The following is a 22,504-nucleotide window of genomic DNA, read 5'->3' on the forward strand; positions in this document are numbered from 1 at the left end:
AATGGAGTTTATCTACTATCACGTTGTGGGTTTCTCTCTTACAGAGAAGGATTTTATGGCAGCTGCTAATCTTGCAAAACAGTTCACCTGTTGCAGTCTTTTTGCAGTCTTAGCTGCGGGGTTTTTTTCTTTTCTTTTTCTTTTCTCTTTTTAATCTTTCTTTCCAAAAGTATTGAAGTGTTAGGTTTGGCTGCAGTGGGATGAATGGCTTTATGGCTTTGACGTACAGCAGGGTATTTTTGCGGTGAGTCTGGATACTTCAGACCTTCACAGACAGAAAGAAGATAAATTACACACTTCTGAAATCTCACCCTTAGAAAAAAAAGACCCTCTAGCTTTATCTAACTGAATAATTCTTACTTTTTGGTTTTTGTTTTCTATTGTGCCAGAAGTTTATTTAATCCTGAAATTGCTGAAATAGAACATTGACTAAACTTGATATATGGAATATTAAAATGTATCAATAATTATTAAAAATATTTAGTCAGATTGTTAAATTGTGAGTCATTGTTCTTTGAATCCATTTATGTATAAGTGAAAATGGTGGTGTATCCAGCTATCATGTAATCAGGACAGCCTGTTGTCATGAGTAGAGCATTCTCTGTCTATTATCTGCTCCAGTCTCTTTGCATTCCCACTGCTAGAACTCCTTAAAATTCTGGATCATCACAGCTTGCAAATTTAAATTCAGTGCTTTGTAAGATTAATTCAAAAATGTATCAAACTATAATTTTGAAGCTGATGTGATCATTTAAAGAAAAGGGGGTTTATCTGCTATTCATTTAATGCAGCATGAAATTAAAATCTGAATCAAACAATAAAAATTTAGTAAATAAGATCCAGCATTTATTATGAGGCCTCATTATTCCATATACATAGTAATATTTTCAAAGCATAATTTTTTCTTCTTCCTAAGCTGCTCAAAATGTTTCCCCCTGTTTTTCAACAAGTCATTTTGTGTTGATGTTTGTAATTAGATCATTTGCATACAGTCATCATTAGAAAGTTTGCATTTTCAGTTGTTACAATGCCATGGTGTCTGAATTATCCAAAGCTTTCTCATTTAGAAATATTTTAAATTATAATTTAGGTCACATAGTTCTTGAGCTAACCATTAATTTTAGAGTTATTTTTCACATGACTGCTTCTCAAGCTTAAGCTTGTTTCACTGTAAGTAATTTTGTAGTCTCCATTTTAGTGAGATTCTAAGTATAGAATATTTTTGTAGGGAAAATGTGGTTACAAGTTATTTACATGAAGTCCTGTACCCAGATCCATGTGTACTTAGTGTCTATGGGGATGCCTGTCATCCTGTCTTCCTGGAAAAGTGATAGGTAAGCATGGTACCAAACGTACCCAAAGCAGTGGTGTTCATAAAATTTGCTAACAGGTACAAAACCTCTGTCAGTGGATTGAGAGATATGGTCTGTAAATTTAGGAAAGTAAAATTCTACAAAAAAAAATAAAAGTATCAACTTCAGCATATCTCCAGGAGGTTATGGTCCCCTCTGTCCAGCCTTGACAATAATCAAGTTGTCAAACTTCATAAAACAATTAGGGTTGGCTGTAGAGACTGTACCTTATGCAAGTACTGAAACTAAAAGGGCTTCCTGAGCCTCTCTTGTGTCAAACACAAGGTGGAAGAACAAAAGGTGGGAACTGTTTGCAGTGTGTTCACAAAGCTGCTTAAAGGGAAGGGAACTGATTTATAAGGGTTAAATTTTCATTACGCTGTTGGAGGGTTTGCTCTTCCAAAAAAAAGATGTGAAAAGTGGTTGGAGACACTTTATATTCTGATGATGCTGTCAGAGCAATCCCAAACATTGTTGCAAGGTCTCTGCCCACTTTTCATGAATTTATTCAAGGGAAGCAATGCTGTATTTCTTTCCCTCTGTCTCTCTCTTTCTGACTTTGCTCTGCAATGGACATGAGCCAGAGAAATGTCTGTCTTGGTCAAAGAAGTCTCTTGTTTGAGGAAATGAAATAGAGTGACTACAGTGAGTACATCCCATTAAATTATTTCTTTCATTCTGATTCCACTGACTTTGCCTTTGGAAAGGATATACACTTTGCCAGCCTGTAATAAGAAAAATCAGTCTTTACCAAATCGAAATCAAGCTTTAGGGATGGGAAAGTAACAATAATAAGAAAGCTTCAGTAGAGGTGAAATTTGGCTTAAAATCCTGACTTTTGTACACTACATATGTACTCTTTCTTTTTAAGCCAAAGAGGAAATTGCTCAATAAATTTCCAGCACTTACTAAATAATCAGTTTGATGTCATATTTTGATTGTCACATGATTGGATAATGTAAAATACGCAAAGAATAGACAACAGAACAGGCCCAGAAAATTAAGTAGCTTTTCTTCTATTCTTACAGTTTAGCATTACAAATGTTTCTGGTACTTGTGTATTCCAGTCTGCTTAGACTCTCCTCGAAAGGATCTGAATCAAAGGAGCCAGGCTTATTCAGCAAAGAAGCTTTGCAGGACTACATCCAGTGTAACTTCTCAGGTAGAGTAGAGAACGTTAGTGTTTTGCATGGGATAGGCTATTGTTGAAAATCTGCGAACAGAAAGGGGTGAACTTTGCAAGATAAGACAAGATGGACCATCTATGATCAATTAAAAAAATAAAATAATATTCTCCCATATAACTTTGAAATAATTGAACATCCTATCCATTCCTAGCCCTCAGGCTCACAAGGAAGAAGGTACACCTCTCACAATAGACAGAATGAGAAAACTGGAAAATCTCTCTTTTACTGCAGAGGCGTTCTGGGGGGAGAGTAATTTTAATGGCACAGAAAGTTACCTAGTACTGTGTGCATGAGAACTGTCTGGTCAAATTATTCTGCTTCTGGGGTGACGTGTTTGCCTCAGTAACCTTGATAATGATAGTTTCAGACAGGAGTATGCCCCTTAACTCCATGCACCAGTACATGCTGGGAGCCACCCAGCTGGCAAGCAGCTTTGCCAAAAAGGCCCTATGAAGTCCTAGTGGACACCAGGTTGAACATGAGCCAGAAATGTGCCCTCATGGCAAAGAAGGAAAGCAGTGTCATTGGCTGCCTTAGGAGGAGTGTTGCCAGCAGGTCGAAGTAGGTGATCATTCACCTCTCCTCAGCACCTCTACTCACATCTAGAGCACTGGGTCCAGTTCTGGACTTCTTAAATCAAGACAGATATGGACTTATTGGAGGGTATCCAGCAAAGGACCACTAAGATGATGAAGGGACAGGAGCATCTGTCCTATGAGGAAAGGCTGAGACTGTTCAGCCTGGAGAAAAGAGGGCTCTGGGTGGAACTCATGAATATGTGCAAACACCTGAATGGAGGGTGTAAAGAGGGAGTCAGATTCTTTTCAGTGGTGCCCAGGGACAGGACCAGAGGCAATGGACACAAACTGAAACACAGGAAGTGCTTTATGAACATGAGGAAATGCACTGTTAATGTGAGAGTGACCAAACAGTGGCACAGATATTCAAAAGCTGCCTGGATATTATGGCCCTGGACAACTGGCTCAGGGTGTCCCTGTATAAGTTGGACAAGGTGACCTCCAGAGGCCCCTGCCAACCTCCACCCTTCTGTGATCCTGTAAAGATGCCTGCCATGTGTGTTTAGGGCCTATATCTAGTGCTGATGCCTTGCATCCTGGTTTGTGAGCAGGTTGGGGATTGGAAGCAGACAGAGTAATTTTGCATCTTGGTTACATTGTGCAGTCATAGATTGCAATTCCAGATTATGTCAGGCTAGTGAAGATCATTCAGAAGTGTCACATCTCGTGTCATTTCTGTCTTTGAGATATTTGGCTATGCAAATCATATGGCTTTGACAAAATAATCCCAACACATACAGAGTTCTGATATGCTGAAAAATACAGTTAAAACTTTGGTACAACGGGTTTGGTCTTTCTAATTTTTGAAGTAGTAACAAGGTCCCCTTGTGCTGCTTCAGTTCATGGCAAGTACACACCTCTACTTCCCCTTACCAGGGAAGAGCCAGAATCTGCTATACAGTCACAGGCAATGTACTCTTGGAGGGGAGGAGAGCCAAGCATTTGCCGGCCATCACAGATCTTCTTGCACTTACCAGCACATCTGGGCACTTGATCCACTGTATCACATGGGCTTGAACCACAGCTACTCCTGTCAGACACAAAGGGAGGTTTCCACACTGCATGGTGCTACCTGTACCCTCAGTTGCTCCCAGGCTGTATGGTCAGTGTCTTGTCCAGGGAGGTGAGAGGGAGCTTTGCTGGAGGGCTGATTCTCATTGCATTCTTCCCTGACCAGTTTGGAATGGTTTTCCTTGTGCTGCCATGGAAACGGTGCCTGGAGTCACAGAAGAGCAAATGTGTGTAGCATTCAGCTGCTGCCAGGTGTGGGGAGGAGAGAGCCCTCATTTTACCCAGTCCAAGTTCCCACTGCAGGAAGAGATGTCAGGTTTAAGATGGGGGGCAGGGGGTCGTATATCTATGGCTCTAAACCACAGCTCAGAAACCATGTCTGGAAATGAATTTTAATCCCCTCTCTGCCATTAAATTCACTTAAAACACTAGGTTTAAAATTCAGCATGCGTGGCTTGTTTTTATTTACTTTGCCTTTTCTTTTCTATACTGTGACATCATGAACCATCTTTTTTTTCTGAAAAGGGAGCTGCAACTCCTACCTGCTTGTTCTGCATTTGGGATTAGTGGGCTTTAGTGATGTGAATTGTATGAGACAGGTCTTGGACAAAACCATTTGGGTTATCAACACTGCTAGAAGGTTCCTGTGTTCATCCCACAGAAATAGGTACAATTTTGATTGCTGTATTTTGCTGTAGTAAAAACTTGAATTTCAGATGACTTTCTTAGTACTGTCAATGAAATATCCTGGTTGAAGTAATGCAACAAATTGACTCATTCATTATTTTTACTCTCTCTTCTCTCTTTTTTTCTTTCCCCTGATTGAATCAAAGTAACGATTCCTATAGCTCTCTTATTTTGTAATTAGATCATAGCAATAATTTTGATATTGCTCCTGTAAGGAACATCCCTGTAGAGATACATTGGTCCATCTTAGTCTATTGACAGTTTCCTGAGCAGCATTTTGGTGGCACCTGACTAGTCTTGGAACTGAAATCTATTCTGTAACAGTGGAAGCAGCACAATTGTCTCAGTGAGGCACAGTAATTCTGGAGTGCAGTAAGCATTGCTTGTGTGTTTGATCTCACAGAGCCATAACCACAAATCCAGTCCAGTATATATAATTCTTCTGTTCCATTAATTGTTTTTTTTACAATGAGTAGTACAAATCTAAAGTCTTTTTGTTTGTTTGAGAACCCAATAGCAAAACTATTTTGTGTTTTATTGAAAGAATTACCTGGTTTCCCAATGTGGATATTTTATGGATGGAAATCTGTTTTTACGTAGAAAAACCTGATGCACTATGTTTTCTAGTATCTTTTTTGTGGTAATAAATGTATGTTTAGCTAGTAAAAATGACCATTGTTCGTCAGACAAATTGTCTGCACTGCACATAAGTATATAATGACTAAAGAGTAAGATCACGGCCAGAATATATGGTAGTCTTCTAATACTCAAAAGCCACTTGTTTCCAGATTTCCATGACCCAGCGAAGTTATGAGGAATTTAGTAACCATCAAAAACATGCCTGTCACATAAAGAACCATCTTCTTTTACCTGTTTTCAAGTCCGTAGAGTGCTTCTGGGTCAAAATCAGAGCCACTGAGAGAGATCTCATGGTGCCTGCTCTCAGACCAGGATCAGGAGGAAGAGGTGGATGAAGCCTACACCTCCAAGAGACCTCAGGCTCTGGTTCTCAAAAGGGAGAGATACTTACTGATACTGATACTTACTAGGAAAGCAACATAGTGGTGAATAAGCAATTTGGGACATTTCCAGGGTGCGCTGGGGACAGCTTCCTCATGTGGTCTTGGATGGGCCAACTAGCAACAGTGTTCTTCTGGACTGAATGCTTATTAATAAACACTGTTTGAAGACATGAATATCAACAGCATCTGCAGAGACTGTAGGAGCATTGAGGCCAAGGGCTTGAGGGGGACAAGTGATCATATAAAGACCTGGAGTTCAGAACAGGAGATTTCAACTCATTCAGGGAACTGCTACGAAGGATCCAGTGGGAACCTGTCTTACAGGGCAAAGAAACTGAGGAATTTTGGTAGATTTCCCAGTACAGCTGCTTCTTGAAGCACAAGGGCAGTCTATCCCCCTAAGCAGGAAAAGGAGCAGACATAAAAAGAAATCAGTTGGAAAAGCACCAAGCTACTAAGAGAGCTCAAATGAGAAAAGGAGCACTAGAGCAGTGCAAAAGGGGACAAAGTCACAAAGAGGAATATAGAAGTACTGCTTCAGTGTGCAGAGATGCAATTAGAAAGGCAAAAGCTCAGCTGGAACTTAAAGTAGCAAGAGATAACAAGAAAAACATAAAAGTTTCTGCAAGCGTATTAGCAGTAAGTGGAAGTACAAGAAAGATGTAGATCTTGATGCCAGCAAGTTCATCAAGAATGGCACAGGAAAGGCTGAGGTGCTCAGCCCATCTTCACAAGTAATGTCAGACCCCAAAACTCTGTGACAAGAAGCAACAGCAAAGCAAATGGCAAACTATTGATGGTACAGAAGGGTCAAGTGAGGGACCATCTGTACCAACTGGACAGGTACAGCTCCCATGTGACCTGCTAGGGTGCAACTGAGGATGCTGAGTTGTCTGACATCATAACAAAACTCCTCCTTTACATCTTTGAAGGAAGTAAGGGGAAATCCTATATATCTGCAAAACCCCAAATATTTCAGCCATCTACAGAAGGGCAGAAAGGCAGAACAAGGAAGCTACAGACCTGTCAGCCTTAAGTTTCTGGGAAAAAATATGCAACTCATGAAAGAGTTTCCAGGCTGTTTAAGGGTATATGAAGTTGGTATTGGTTTTGCTCTGTGAGGATCACCTGCTTATGTACAGGGAATTTAATCTCCCACTTTGTGTCCTGCTTTTTCAGGCATCCTTCTAAAGTTCTCTCTTATTGCACTTCGGTCTTATTGTCATATTGCCAAATTTGCACTGCAAAATTGCATAATTTTTTATTGTTGCCAAAATTGATTACCCTGTTCGCTTCGTGTTTCAAGTAATTTTTGTACATATTAAACCGAGTGGAATACAGAATTAGAACCTCACTGGTGGACACCTTGAAGTGGAAGAATTTACCATTTATTTCTAAATTTGACCTCCTATTTAGGAAAGTACTTATCTATACAGAAACCTTCTGGATAACTAGTTCATATTATGTCAGAGTCCACTAATTCTGTTCTGTCTTTTAGGCTCCAGTAATTTGCCCGATAAGACTGTCTGGCTTGCTGCTTTGTAGTCTTCTAGATCTCCCTAGAACTGGCATTTTATTCAATGTCTTATAGTTTTCAGGTACTACATCAGTTTTAAGCTGTGCATTTCTTAGTTTGTCAGAACTATTGAACAAATACCATCTGACCTTCAATTTGCTACTGTTTGTTTTGTCAGTTTGTTTCATGACCTATTCACTCCAATTTCAGGCAGATCCTCTGCTGAGACTCCCTCAGTGAGTTCTTGGCATGGGAATTTCCCATGAAATAGTAAAAATTTTCATGAAGGATTAATCTGGTTTCTTTTCAATGAATCCCTTTCTGTCCTGATCACTCAGTGGCTTTACAAACTCTTCAGACAGATTCTTGCTCCTGATGCATTTGGAGAAATATTTCTTGTTTGCTTTGATACTTTTGGCTATTTGTCCATTAGAATCATATTATGCTGTCTTGTCTTATTATGTTTAACCTGTCAGAATTTCTGTTCCTTTATTTTCTTCATTTGAAGACAATTTCAATTTTCAGAAAAAGTATTTTTTATTACTGTTCTTTGTTAACTCTTAACCTTTTCTTAGCACACTGCCTTGACTCTGTGCTTTCATCATCTACTTCCAACAATTGGTTTCCCTACTGTCTATGAGGACTTTACTCTTAGCTTTAAAGAAACTTTTTGATTTTTTCCCGTATATATTTTGTCTTTCTAAGTGTCTCATAACTGGTAGATGTTCTACCTTCTGTGGGGATGTTGGATTTAAGGACAGAATGATCTCTCTCTGAGTGGCTTCTCAGCTGCAAGATGTTAAACTGTCTTGACCAAGTCAAGAACTTCATCTTTTCTTGTGAGCATCCTAAACAACTGTCTATCTAGTATCCAAAATTCAGCTCACATGCTATGTCTTTCTGTCAGTTTTGTTTTTTTTTTTTTGGGGTGTATAGGCTATTGGGTTAATTGAAGACTCCCAGAACTATCACATTTTGTACCTATCTTTCAAAATATATCTCTGGCAGCCCCATACTGCATCAACTCATATGTCAACCCATAAAAGGCATTTTAATTCATTTTTATGATTGTTTATTTAACTTGGTTCTAAGCTCTTTCCCAACTGTCTTTGCCCATACTACAAATGTTATCCTGAACTACATGTTCCTTACCTATTTGTTTTCAAACAGGTAATTTTTAGACTGTAATTTCATTATGAAAAGCTTTTTACTGTGTTCAAAAGATGAGCTATTCATACCAGAAATTAGGAGAATAAGATCATAATGATACTTCTTAAAACTAACATTTTCATTACTAATTGCTTTTCTCTTTCAAAAGGAACAATATGAATCTACTGGGAATTTCCTGAAATATTTTTGTAGGGTAGCCAGAAAAGGAATGAATTGCCTAATTATTTTACTAGTTCTCTTCTTTGTAATAAAAGATGTAATAAAAGAGGAAATATTCAGAAGCTATTAAAGTTAACTGCTACTGCCACAGAATCATCTGTGAGAGAAAATCTCAATGGTTTGCAGTACTTGAGTTCAAATTTTTTTAGCCTATGCTGTTTGTAAGTCTGGATTTTCTCCTTTAGTACTTAACAGTAGTGGAAATAAGTGGATTATTTGACTAATCAATGTACTGTCTGCTAGAATACTAGAATTTTTGTTTAGGAATATCCCTATATTGAAGCTGAATTTTCTTACAGTTTTGTTGTAGTCCTCAATTTATTTGAAAGTCCATCCACATTCATTTAGTGTAGCAAACTGTGTCTCTCAAGTGTGCAGAAAATCACCCTTCTATGTTTGTTAGTTGTAAGAAAAAAAAAGCAAAATCCTATAGGTATTAATTTGCATGTGCTAGGTTGTCCTTAAAAAAAAAAAAGCCCATCTTGCTTTGTTTGATAACTTCTGGATTCCTTACTAACTTGCTAATGACTAGGTTTTTAATAGCTACTCATGGCAATATTCAGATCTAGTATCCTAATTAATTCAGAAATTTAAGCAAAATTTCAAGTTATGGAGTCTGTTCTTGGATATGCTGCACCGACAGTCTATGTATAGGTTGAGAAATCAGTCTCTCTTATAAGGCAAGGAAAAGCAAAAGAGAAAATAGTTCACCAGAATAACTTCTCCAATGCAAGCAGGAGAAGAGGAAGGGACTAGATATCTCTCTTCTTTTAGACTATTCTGGACAAGTGTAAAGCTAATGATTTATCATACTGGCTCACCATCTGTATGCAATGCCTAGGATGACATGTATCTTCACAACTCTGGAAGGGACAAGTAGTTCAGAGGTGTATAAATAGGGAACTGGAGAACTCTGTGAATCAAATACTGGAGAAGACTTCGGATCTCTAAACATGTAGATAGACTGCACAAGAAGTGGTGTGTGTTACTGGTATCCACATATGGTGGTGTGTGTACTGACACCTCTGTAGCTATTGCTGGCAGCTTGGCATATTACCTGACAGAGCACAGATCCAGTCAAATAAGAAAGGGAGACCAGAAGCTGAGGATGTTGTCAGAACCAAAAAAGGCTTTCTTAGCGCTACAATGTGTAGAACATTTTTAGAAATTTCTCATTTTGAGACCCTATTGTTTAAATTTCTTAGCTTTTTACATGTCTTTAAACCATACAAATGTAGTATAATTAAGCATCTTCCATCTGCATCAGGACTGCGTTGCTCTTTTCAGAGCAAAATTACTCTACGGATATGTATTAGAAAATCAAGGTAAAAAGCATCAGTCCATGGTTGTGTCTGATATATTAGATATGCTGAACATGCTAAGTCAGACTCCAAAAACTGCTACTGTGAATGGAATTACCCTTTTCCACTTAGACATAGTAAATCTTTGTACTCGGACAACTGAGAAGTAAACGAGAATCATGAGTTTGAGCCAGTGTAACACTGAAGAGTGTTACTGTCTGTTACTTCAGTTCTATTTCTTTTGCTCTCCTTGGAGAAGATCCACCATCTCTGAGGTCTTGTTTTGTTCCCACATTGAGCTTTATAAATAATAATAATAAGCCCTAAAGAAAGTCAAAGCTAGTAAGTTAGAAAGTCAGTTTATCTTACATCCTCTTTAAATTGCTTCCGCAGAGTGTAGAGAAGCAAAAGTACGACATTAGAAAGCTCATAGTAGTTCTAAATCCTGTCCTAATGCTCCGAGGTTTTACTTACAGTTTATTGCTTTGTGGACTGAAGTAGTTTGCATGGGAGGAATTGGAATAACACAGCAATCATGGTGGAGAGTTGGCAAGGGGTGCAAAAACTAGTGAGAAGGAGGAGAAGGGAGTTAGCTAAAAAATTAAAGCTGAATGCAAAACAGAGAAAAAAAAAGATAAAAAAAAGGACCAAGCAATTTGTAAGAGAAAAATGGAGATAATTTTAATAACTTCAGTGATTATGATGGAGAAGAAATAATGCAATTTCCCCAGGAACAGAAGTCCAGGCAGTTGGGCACTGAGCCTTCAGAGAGCAAAGCTCGCCTGTAACTCACAGGGGAACAGGGCAGTGTACCTGGAGAGCTAAAACATGCAATGGAATGTAATTTGTATCAGGGTCCTAAATATAGAAAATAAAATAAGGTCTGATTTCTACAAAAGTTGTTAAAGGCATGAGAGGGACTTCCTTGAAGTAATCTTACACGAAAAAGAATGTTTATTTTTAACACTGCAGCCAGCCATTCTTTACCCCATAAATATTCCGTATGCATAATAGATGCCATACTAACCTCTTGTAGAGAAGCAGGGGATTGCTAAAACAGTCAGATCAGGTGAAGGAATAAGCTAGAGAAATACAGGTTCAGGCTGATAAAGTAGTAGCATTTACATCAAGTCAAATATGCCTTTATGTAGGCATCATCATCAGAGAGTTTGGTAGCCACAGATTTCTAATCAATAGCATTCGTATAAGGAATTGAAAAAATATCCAGAACTCATCAGTTCCAGGATCATGGAAAAACTAGGTTAAAAGAGACCTCTGAAGTTCTACTCCAAGCAGTTGACTTTTAAAATCTCCAAGAATGGAGATTCTGCCTGGGCAATCTGTTCCAGTGTTTTGCCATTCTTGCTGTGTGGTTTGGTTTTGGGTTTGGTGGGTTTTTTTATTACTATATTAACTGTTTGTGGGTTTGTTTTTGGTTGTGGGTGTGGGTTTTTTTCTTATATCCAATTAGAATTTACTTCATTGCCACTTGTCACTGTTGCATTTGTCTGTTTGCCCCATACCACTGACAAGAGCCTGGTAACGTGTTCACTATAGTCCCCAATTAAGAAGTAAAAGTCTGCAACAACCACAGGATATGTGTCACTACAGGCTTGGGGCAGAGTGGCTGGAAAGCTGCCCATTGGAAAAGGACCTGGAGGTGTTGATTGACAGCAATTGGGCATGGGCCAGCAGTGTGCCCAGGTGGCCAAGAAGGCCAATGGCATCCTGGCCTGTATCAGGAACAGTGTGGCCAACAGGACCTGGAGATTGTCCTCCTGTACTCAGCAATGGCGAGGCCTCACCTTGAATTCTGTGTTCAGTTCTGGGGCCATCACAACACAAAAAGCATGGAGGTGCTGGAGTGAGTCTGGAGGAGGGCAATGGAGCTGGTGAAGGATCTAGAGAGTAAGTAATATGAGCAGTGGCTGAGGGAGCTGGGGTTCTTTAGCCTGGAGAAAAAGAGGCTCAGGGAGAACTCACTGCTTTCTACAACTACCTGAAAGGAAGTTGTAGCCAGGTGGGGGTCGGCCTCTTCAGCAACTAGTGAGAGGACAAGAGCACATAGTCTCAAACTGCACCACGGGAGGTTCAGATTGGGCATCAGGAAGAATTTTCTCACTGAACTGTGTGGTTAAGCATTAAAATAGAGTCACCTTTTCTGGAAGTGTTCAAGAAACAACTGGACATGTCACTTAGTGCTATGATCTAATTGACATTGTGGTGTTCAGTAAAAGGTTGGACTTTAAATCTTGGAGGCCTTTTCCAACCTTAATGATTCTATGAAATAGATTCTCCCTAGACCGTCTCTTCTCCATGCTAAACAAATCAAATTCCTTCAGCTTCTTCTTGTACAATGTGTGCTTGAATCTTCTAATTGTCTTTGTGGCCCTCTGGTGGTCTTGCTCCAAAATCTTGTTGTGTCTTGCCCTGGTGGTCCAAAACTGTGTTTGAGGTGCAGCTTCAGGACTACCAAATAAAAGTGAATAATTACTTCAATCGCTTCCTTGTTCTGCTAGTAGCTTTCTTGTTAGTGCAGTGAAATAAGCAGTTGGCCATTGTCACTGATGAGTAATAACTTGGTGTCCACCAAACCCGAGATCCTGTGGAGATGCTGTTCTGTTACATGGGATTCCATCCTCTGTGCTAGACTCTTTGTTTTCCTTTCATGAACTTCATGACACTGTTGTTGGCCTATTCTTCCAACTTGTCAAAGTTCCTCTGAATGGTATGCCTGCCCTCCAGTGTATGAATTGCTTCCTTCAGGTTGATGTTACCTGGCAACTTGTACAGTCATTGCTCTGTTAAGATTCTGCAACAACATACATACCCACAACTGAGTTTCTGATTTGCCACCTCTCTGCTTATCTGATTACCTTTTTTGGGAGCTTTTTCCATGATCTCTGTGTTACTCAGTGAAATGGAAGAAATAAACAATCCAGTGAAAAAGGATAAGAACAGAGCAAGTGAAAACACAGTCCAACAATGGAAAAAGTGGAAGGTAGTGAGTGGTACATCATAAAGCCCAGTTTTGAAGCTTCTGAACAACATTTATTGTCAGATGGATAGGGGCACTGCTAGTGGTGTTTTTGTACTGTTTGAAAGTATCGACATTCTGTTTTCCTTCTAGTTACAAGATGGGCTGTCAGGTCTGGTTTGTGTCTGATGCTATCTATCCCTAGTTTTCTGCCAAGTTAAACTTTCCTAGATTTTCCTGTTTTCCTCAGGAAGTACATGCTCCAGTTTTAGCTACTCACATGTGTTTGGTACGATAGATTAAGAATAGTTTGTTATCAATACCACTCTAAGTAGTGGCATTCTCTTGGAGTTTATAGATGTGCAGTATATGGAATTAGGCATGATGCCAAAGCAATATACACATACTACTTGTGACACTGATTGCGGTACTTTTTTCTTATTTAACAGGTTACAACAAGATAGAACCAATATTGTACATTTCTACAACCTGTGTACTTTTTGAGGTTCTGTGGGTTTTAAGATACTCCTTGGAAAGACTTCAGTCCGGTCCGGGAGATGATTTATGTGTTTGTGTAACTTTAATCAGGCTTGTTTTATTTATCACACCAGGGATTCCCAACCCTACCTCAGTGCTGTTATTTGTCTGTATTTGAAGATTTAAACGATCACCATTGCTCCAATTTGTTTTTGTGTAGCATATTTGCAATCAAAAGCTAGATGCTTTTCCTCTTTTTATATTATAACCTAAAGATTTTTGGGAATCCAGTAACTTCGCAAAACTCTTCAGCTTAAATTTAGATTTTACTTTTTTTTAAATTGGGTGTTTTTTACTGTCTCTACTGATTTTGCTGTGTCTTTTGCTCAGCATCAATACACATATCTGTGTGAAAGGATTGAAGTATTACTCTAAGATTATAAAGGACAGGGTAAAGTGAGAAAAGCTCCAAATATCAGCCAAATTTCTTTTGACCTATTTTAGCCTTCCAAAAAATTCAAATAGGTCAATGCAGATGACCAAGCACATATAAAGCATAAAAAATAATGAAATACCCTCTGATTTGGTATGCCCTGAGCTCAGGAGTTCCTAATTTGTCTGAGGGCTTTACAGATTTCCACTGTGCTTGTTCAGTGTCTGGACCACTGTGAAATGTTATGACCTGACTCAAGTTTTATATTGCTTGAAGCTTTGATGGCTGCAGAGGATAGATAAAACACAAAACTCATGCTGAAAAAGCAAGTACATCCAATTGCCATCTATAGAATAATGAATATTTTTTCAAAAAAACCTCACCACGGTAGTGGAGAAATACCTAAATTTTTTCAGGCCCAAGCAGATAAATACTCTTTGTTAAAACAATTTGATAAGGTTGTCATGAAGTTCCTCCCTTTACAGGCTGCTCTCTTGAGCGATTTCTCTGGATTACTCTCATCAGTATCTCTGATCTCTCTGTTGACTTCCCGCTCCCACACCCCTCATAGTGCCAAGTGCTAAGGGCTGCCAGGCTGGTCATTGCAGTTTGCAGTGCCTTTGTGTGGGCACTTGCTTTGGCATTATTGCCCTTTGTAGCACAGTCCATGAGGCTGCACTTGACGTGTTATTGTGTAAATTAATTTTGATGTTACAATGTAGTTTCTGCTGTTCTTCATTCTGCAATTGTCTTGACAACAGATTTGCATAATCAGTGAGTAGGAATTTGTTTTTAATTTTGATGTTCCGATTAGCTTGATTCAGATAAATAATAGAAGGTTATGAAGATAACACAACATGGCATGAACGGGTGAAAATTAACGTAAACACAACAAATATGACAAATAAGACAAATGATGAAGTTGGGTTCAGTGATTATTTTTATAAAATGTAAGCAAATACTATTTCTGGTTTCTGTCTTCTTACGCTGTGACAGCTTCTTGAAATCTAAACATATGGATTTATTCAAATATTAGTCACTCTCACTGCTTCCTAAACAAAGAGAAAGAAGCTTATTAATTTCTTTTCTGCCATAGATTCTTGATACAGAGGGATAGCAGACTCACAACTCTTAGTTTAATTCTTCTTCTTTCATTCCGAAGGCAACCCCGTGAACCTGCACTTTTGTCATCATATGAGGGAATACCTAACACAGTTCCTTTTTAAATTTAATGTAGAGGATAATTTTTGAAGCAACAATTGTTTGTCTCTTCAAATATCCCACCTTCCCACCTTTTGTCTCCTTCCTTGCATTCCTAAATTCTAATGGCACCTGATAGAAGATGATTAAGGAAGAAACAGTAGCAATGAAATCAAGCTAGTAATGAAATTACTGTTCATGTGTTCTAGCCATTTTTATGCATTAGAAAGCCAAGATTATTTCTTTCCTAAGTGATCCAGCACATCCCTTCTTTCTTCTTGAGGAGTAACATAGACACAACTGCCCTTTTCCAATCATCTCTGCAGGGCAGGACAAATAATGTGGGAGTGAAACCAGAAAACATTAATTTCTACATCTTAAGAAAAGCAGAGTTTCCTCAATAAGGGACCAGAATGATAGAGAGAGACTCCTTAAACCAATTGCTTTAGGGCATTTGCTAGAGTAGCAGTTAGTATAGTAGGACTGAAAGAGATTAGTGGAGGATGAGTCATGAAATATGCTACAGAATGAAAGAAAGAGAGAAGGCAGAAGGGAACAGAAAGGAATAAGTAAGAAAGATAAATAAATGACAGAGTGAAGAGTAGAAAAGTATGTTTTGGAGACTAAACTCATGAACAAAAAAAATTTTCTGTAGACAGAGTAATCGTGACAAAAGGGTGTTAGTTGAGGAAATGCAGAAGCATCTGGAAAGTTGTCGACCAGAGCAATTAACTGAAGGAATACAAACCATAGAAAAAAAACTGAGAAGATATACAGTCAAGATAGTTGAAGGGGAAAAAAAGCAAAATAATATTTACTTTTGAAGTATTTCAGTAAAATAGGCTTGGGGCCATTTCTGTATTTAGTTGGCTTGGGATAGCATGGACAAAAGGGAACTGGAGAGATGTTGTTTGCACCCCTACTAGAGTAAAAGAACACAACAAGCTACACTTTTTTGTCTAGGAAAAGGCAAGCAACAACATAGACAGTCCTTGGTTCTTATATTTTCTTAGCAACATTATGGACACAGCTACATCTTCTTACTAGGTGGGTAAAAGAAATGCCCATGCTGGGTAACGGCAAAGAACATCTGACCTGCCTCACCTGGGATGGTGGGAAGGGAACTGGCTGGATCAAAAGCTATGCTAAGCACCAAAATGTGCATTGTCATGATAGAATCAAGTAACTTTAAAAATACAGGGGAGCAGAATAGCTGTTGAAGCTTTTGCTTTTATTTTGAAAGTAAACATAATGCTCAGTTTGATTTTCTTTGGTATTTTATACTATCAAAATTTCTCAGGGCTTGCATGCTTTGATAGAACCATGCTGGCATAGCAAATACTGTACCACTTTGATTTTTCATTCTTTAACAATTTAGTAATATTTCTGTTACAATCCGTTTTGCATTAAGGGTATTATTTTATGCAAACAAGACCAGGATTTGAATAATAAATCTTGGAAAGCTGATCAACGGTCTCTTCAGCTTTTCAGACAATTGATTCTTCTAGATGAGAGAAATGCTCTCTGTGAAGTAAACCTATATGAAATAGGTGATTATTGCTAGGTGAGTTTTTTAATAGTCCTATCTGCAAACAACAGTGAAGAAGAAATTTCTACATACTACAAAAATGTGTAGAGAATATTATTGATTACTAATTCACTGTTGAAATTCAGTGAGCAGTGATGCTTTGGTCTTTACATCAGACTTTTAATGGTATTTTTGTACTCTGTATAGTTTTGTTTGAATAATAAATTCGTGATGAAGCAGGCTTTGTCAAATAGTGGTCATTTAAGTATGTACTGGAACCCACATTGGCTTTCAGGTAGAATTCCTTCCTGTTGGTTTCAGAGCCAACAGGAGTACCACAGACATGGTATTTGTTCTCAGACAACTGCAAGAGGAGTGTAGGGAACAGAATAAAGGTCTCTATGTAACCTTTGTTGGTCTCACCAAGGCTTTCGATACTGTGAGCAGAAAACGTCTGTGGCAGATTTTGGAAGGTTTAAGATGTCCCCCCAAGTTCCTTAAAATGATCATCTCACTTCACGAGGATCAGCATGGCCAAGTCAGATATGGGGATGCACTTTCTGAGCTCTTTCTAATTACCAGTGGTGTGAAACAAGGCTGTGTTCTCGCACCAACTCTATTCACAATCTTTTTTAGCATTATACTCCAAAGGGCCACAGCAGACCTCAATGATCAGGATGGTATCTACATTGGATACCGTACTGATGGAAGCCTTTTCAACCTGAGGCGACTGAAGGCCCATACTAAGACCTTAAACCATCTTGTCCGGGAGCTGCTTTATGCTGATGATGCCGCCCTTGTCACTCACACAGAAGCAGCTCTGCAGCGTTTAACATTCTGCTTTGCTGAGGCTGCTGAGCTCTTTGGGCTGGAAGTCAGCTTAAAGAAGACAGAAGTTCTCCATCAACCTGCACCTCAGGAAGTCCCCCATCATCCCCACATCACCATTGGCAAATCAGAGCTCAAATCAGTCCAGCAGTTTAAATACCTCGGTAGCCTCATCTCCTTGGATGGCAAGATTGACGGGGAGATAGACAACAGGTTAGCAAAGGCATATAGTGCTTTTGGAAAACTCCACAAAAGAGTATGGCGTAATAAACACTTGAAGAAAAGTACCAAGATCAGTGTTTACAGAGCCATAGTGCTGTCTACTCTATTATACGGTTCCGAATCATGGGTCATCTACCGCCACCACCTGCATCTCCTAGAACGCTTCCATCAGTGCTGTCTCTGTTCAATTCTAAACATCCACTGGTCAGATTATGTGACCAATACATCTGTTCTAGAACAAACAGCAGTCACAAGTATCGAGGCCATGTTACTGAGAACGCAGCTGCGCTGGGCAGGGCACGTCTCCAGGACGAAGGACCACCACCTCCCTAAGATCTTGCTCTACGGTGAACTTGCCACCGGCTGCCGCATGAGAGGAGCCCCGAAGAGAAGATACAAGGACTCCCTGAAACAACATCTCAGCCTTGGCCATATTGATCACCATAACTGGTCTACTCTGGCCTCCAGTCAGGAGGTCTGGAGACACACCATCTATAACGCTGCTGATGCTTTTGAGAACGCACGCAGGATCACTCTTGAGGAGAAAAGACAACGCAGAAAGAACCATGTCTTGCAGGATATACCACCTGAGGAGTCTTTCTGCTGTGCCTTTTGCAGTCGGATGTGTCTAGCTCGTATTGACCTTATTAGCCACCAGCGTGCTTGTAACAAATGTGGATAGAGCCCTTCCTGAATCTTCATTCGCGAAGCCTAGCCATGATGATGAAGTATGTACTGGCTATTTTGTGATGTACCTAAACTACATGGACTTCCCACTTACTCATAGTACAAGATAGAAGTTATTCCATGTCAACAGCAAGAGAAACAAAGAGGACTGATAGAGCTGAATTAGATAGAATGACCAGCCAGTCCCTTCTTCTCTTTCAGTTATGTTTTGCCTCAATTCAGAGATTTGAAAAGTTTAATGCCTTTATTTACCCTTGGCTTCTCGGTCAGAGGCTTTAGGTAGCAGATAGAATGAAGACTTATGAATCCTACTCTGCTTCTACTCCTTCTTCCTTTCTCTCAAATACCAAGTTCTTCAGTGGCCCTTGGTGGCCATAAGTCATGACTTGTAATTCTCAGTGCTGTTCTGTCAGTCAAGACCTTGCTGGGTAGTTATACAAGGGACTCTCTCTCATACCTCTGCATTACAGAGAGGTCATTTTTGAAAAAAAAAAAAAAAAAGAGGGAGAAAGAGATAATGGATGCATTTGTGTGGATACAGGAATGATTTAAGAAGTGGATTCTCAACATATTTCTCCTTCAGCCTCCAACAAACCCAAAGAAAAGGTGCAGGAGAGGTTTTTTCTGTTTACCCATGAAAATGGCGTACTGTAACTATGACCGAAATGAAAGGGGGCAACATTTGGCAAACTTGCAACAAACATAATTCCCTAAAAGTATTTCGGTTTTTTATTTGATAAAACTAGTGCTACAATTTGTGGGAAATGTAACTCTTTAAGAAGTTGTGGGGATTTTACTTGTATGGTTTTTTGGGTTTACTTCTCTCTTTTTTTTTTTTTTTTAATAAAATCTCTGTGTATGAAAACAAACTTTCTTCATTAGTACCTTTATAATCTCTGTGGATAAATCTTATCTCGTAGGACTGGTTTGATTTCCTTGACAGAATAAAAAGAAACACATTCAGTTAGTAGCGGGATTTTTAGTACAGCTTTTGTCTAAAATTGCTTGAGTTTCCCTTCTGCACATCATTAAATGCAGAAATTAAGCTGTGCTCAGTCCATAACAGCGCACCTTCAATTTAGTTATTTCACTACTGTGTACTGTGATGTTGTCTGTTTTAATACAGAAGCTGTTGTCACCACACGATCATCCACGGAACTTTGCGTGTTTCTCAGTGGTGCAAATTGTATTTTTGATCATATTTAAAGTGGCTTAGTAAGATGCTACTAAGAGGTCTATGTGTAGTATGTAGGCCTAAATTATTTAATGTATGAAGGAATGGGTAGGTGTCACCACAAAAATTTGAAAAGGGAAAAAAAGAAAGCTTCCTTATATGGTATTATGTTAATGGTTCTTGCACAAATTATGTTTTTATGTCTTGAAATTCCTTCTTAATCTCAAGAGAAGTCAAAGCAAATGGTTTAATTTATTTTTTCAGGAACTGCAGTTTGAGAGACTGACTCGAGAACTCGAGGCTGAACGTCAGATTGTAGCTAGCCAGCTGGAGAGATGTAAGCTTGGATCAGAAACTGGAAGCATGAGCAGCATTAGGTAATGTACGAGTTGTTAATTTCTTTAGTAAATTTTGTCTCTGTTATGGATTACTACAAAGAACAGGCTGGATAATCTTTTTGTAGAAAAAAAAATATGTACATCAGAGAGCATGAGATTTTAGTAGAGTTTGAAAATTTGCATTTCGACCTGCTTTATAAAAAGAAAACTTCATGCAATTTTGTATCTTGTGTGTCCAGTAACAAAATAGTAGTCACATTTGGAATTCATTGATTTGCTGAAGTCTGAATGAATTATCAGCAAAACTCCTTTTCTACCACCAATACAGCTGTAATTTTCAGCCAAAGCTTTTTAGCTTCATATTTGCATAGATGTATTGATAAGTTTTGTAAACCTGTTTAATCATAATTTCATCATTTATGGTATTAAAAGGTTTAGAGTGAATTACTGAAAGCTGCTGAACTCACATCAAAATATAATGATGTGTCACTCTTTCTTTTACACACTTGTTTTCTTCAATATAAGAAATCATTCTGGTACATTGTTTGGAGGATGGCAAGTTTATTTAAGAATTATAACAAAAGGAAACTGATCTCTTGGTCAGTTTAGTGGGACTTTGCATTTTTGAGCTTTTTGATACTGTGTTTGTTTTCTCAGTGAACCTAATAAATGAAAGATGGTGGTACTTGAGTTTCAAGGATCAAGGAAAAAATCATGTTGTATAGGCCTGTGCTTTTTTATCAATGGAAATATGAAATCTGATGTCTTTTGAATACATAATGTTAAGTATAACATGCCAAGCCCAGTATCAAGTTTTGTATGATAATAATAGAAAAAATACAAAAAGTATTGATCACTACTGAAAGAAACTCTTTCAGTTTAAGCAATTCAAACTAAATAAATGATTGTTTTCCATGATAAGTAGAAAATAATTATTCAGTAGAATGCCAAAGTTGTAAGAGAAATACTGAATGTAAATTAAAATGGCAGAAATCAGAAAAATCACTAATTCAGCAGAAGCTGTGCATGAAGTTGACTTTAATATAAGTATCCTTAATAAATCAGGTGAGAACTCCTTAAGGTAAAATCTTCTTTTATATAATCTTTCTCACCATCTAGACTTTTTAACATTAGAGAAACTATATTACTTAGAATTATTTAAGCAGAGAATAGCTAATATTTGGCAATGCGGTACAGTACTATATTTGCATGTCAGGTACATTTCCCGAGGACTTTAAATTTTATGTGTGGTATGACTGCATTTCAAGAAAGCTATGTCTGAACAGTGTTTGAGTAATACTGAACTATGTTTAAATAATGCTGTTATTTTAGGATTATTCCAGACAGTGATACAGATGTTGGGAGATTTCTCGTTGGGAAGGAAATGTTTTGTTGTTGAACTTTTTTCCTATTGATAAAGCTATACTTTATCGAGTTATCAGTGATATCAAGGTCACTTAGCTGACCCTGAGTGAGATCTGACACTCCAATTATTCAAGAAGTTTAATATTTTGACTACTAATCTGTGTGTAGAATAAGCTAGTACCTGGAATAACAGAGGCTATTTCATGCAAATTTTACATCTGTAATTTACCCCAGAAATGTTTTACTTATGAGCAGGCCATTTCAACTTAAAACATTTTAAAAACTACTTGAAATACTGTGGTTCAGAAGAGAAGATTGAAAGCTTACAATTAGATAGCAGTCCTTAGACTTGGCAAGTGATGTAAAAGGGAAATCGATAATAATCTAATATTGTTTGATTTGGGTTGTTGTTTATCCCATACATATTAAATAAGCAATTTTCTGTCCTAAAAATTGTAAATCATTATGAGAGGAGCTTAGAACTAACACAAACATTAAGTGAAGTCAAATATATGTCTGACTGTTGTACTGACTTTCCGGTGCTCATCCAGATTGGAGAACGTTTCTTTGACGTTTTATTCTTTGACATATCTTTGACATGTAATATTTTTTTAATAAGATTGGGGAGTATATTCACTAGGAATTGTATCAAAAAGGACTTGAGTGCATTCTTTTCAGGAACAGATTCTTGGCTGTGAACCAAAGGCAGAATCAATGGCTTCTGATAAAGCGGAATAAAATGCTTAGACCATGAAGTAGGACAACTCTTCCCTTCCACAGTGTTTCTCTGTTGACAAACTCTGAACAGATCGTTATTCAGCCTGCTGAGTATTAAAATTTCATCACACATTCCATAAGGAGCCAAGTCACACTCTATACTGCTCCATTCCCTTGGCTGAGGTGTATATTCCTTCAGGGCCAGATTTATCAGTCTGTCAGTTGCTTTAGTACGGGGGGTAATTAGATCCCAGCATATCTTTAGAGATCTTCAGTCTCTGATAAGTTTAAGAACTGTATTAAAGAACTGTACTTACTTGTTAATAAATCCTTAAAGTTTTAAAATAAGTTTCTGTTTCATATTCTTTATTACTGTTTTATGTGAGCGGTATGTGTTTGTTTATAGACTGACATTTGTGCATGAGTGCCTGAAGAAACATGCTAAAGTTTCTGTATTTTGCAGAATAGCAAAACCATAATATAATAAACTGAATAAAATGGAAAGCGTACCTGCT

General features: G+C 38.2%; 1 protein-coding gene and 1 long non-coding RNA gene across 11 annotated transcripts in view; one reads left to right on the forward strand and one right to left on the reverse strand.

Moving 5' to 3' along the window:
• Positions 1 to 22,504, forward strand: part of CTNND2 (catenin delta 2) — a 631,056-nt gene that overhangs the window by 226,312 nt on the left and 382,240 nt on the right. For all 10 annotated transcript variants that reach the window (XM_027724249.2, XM_027724246.2, XM_027724247.2 and 7 more), the window contains one exon: positions 19,834 to 19,946. In XM_027724249.2, coding sequence (XP_027580050.1) covers positions 19,834 to 19,946 — 113 coding nt within the window. The remainder of the gene's footprint in view (positions 1 to 19,833; positions 19,947 to 22,504) is intronic.
• LOC113989551 lies at positions 2,348 to 4,260 on the reverse strand. The gene is made up of 2 exons (XR_003541302.2): positions 4,092 to 4,260; positions 2,348 to 2,565 (listed from the first exon to the last, which is right to left on the reverse strand). It is a non-coding gene; the product is annotated as an uncharacterized LOC113989551 (long non-coding RNA).

Source organism: Pipra filicauda, unplaced genomic scaffold (assembly GCF_003945595.2).
Source record: "Pipra filicauda isolate LSUMZ 115617 unplaced genomic scaffold, ASM394559v2 scaffold39_size4671491_pilon, whole genome shotgun sequence".
Taxonomy (NCBI): Eukaryota; Metazoa; Chordata; class Aves; order Passeriformes; family Pipridae; genus Pipra; species Pipra filicauda.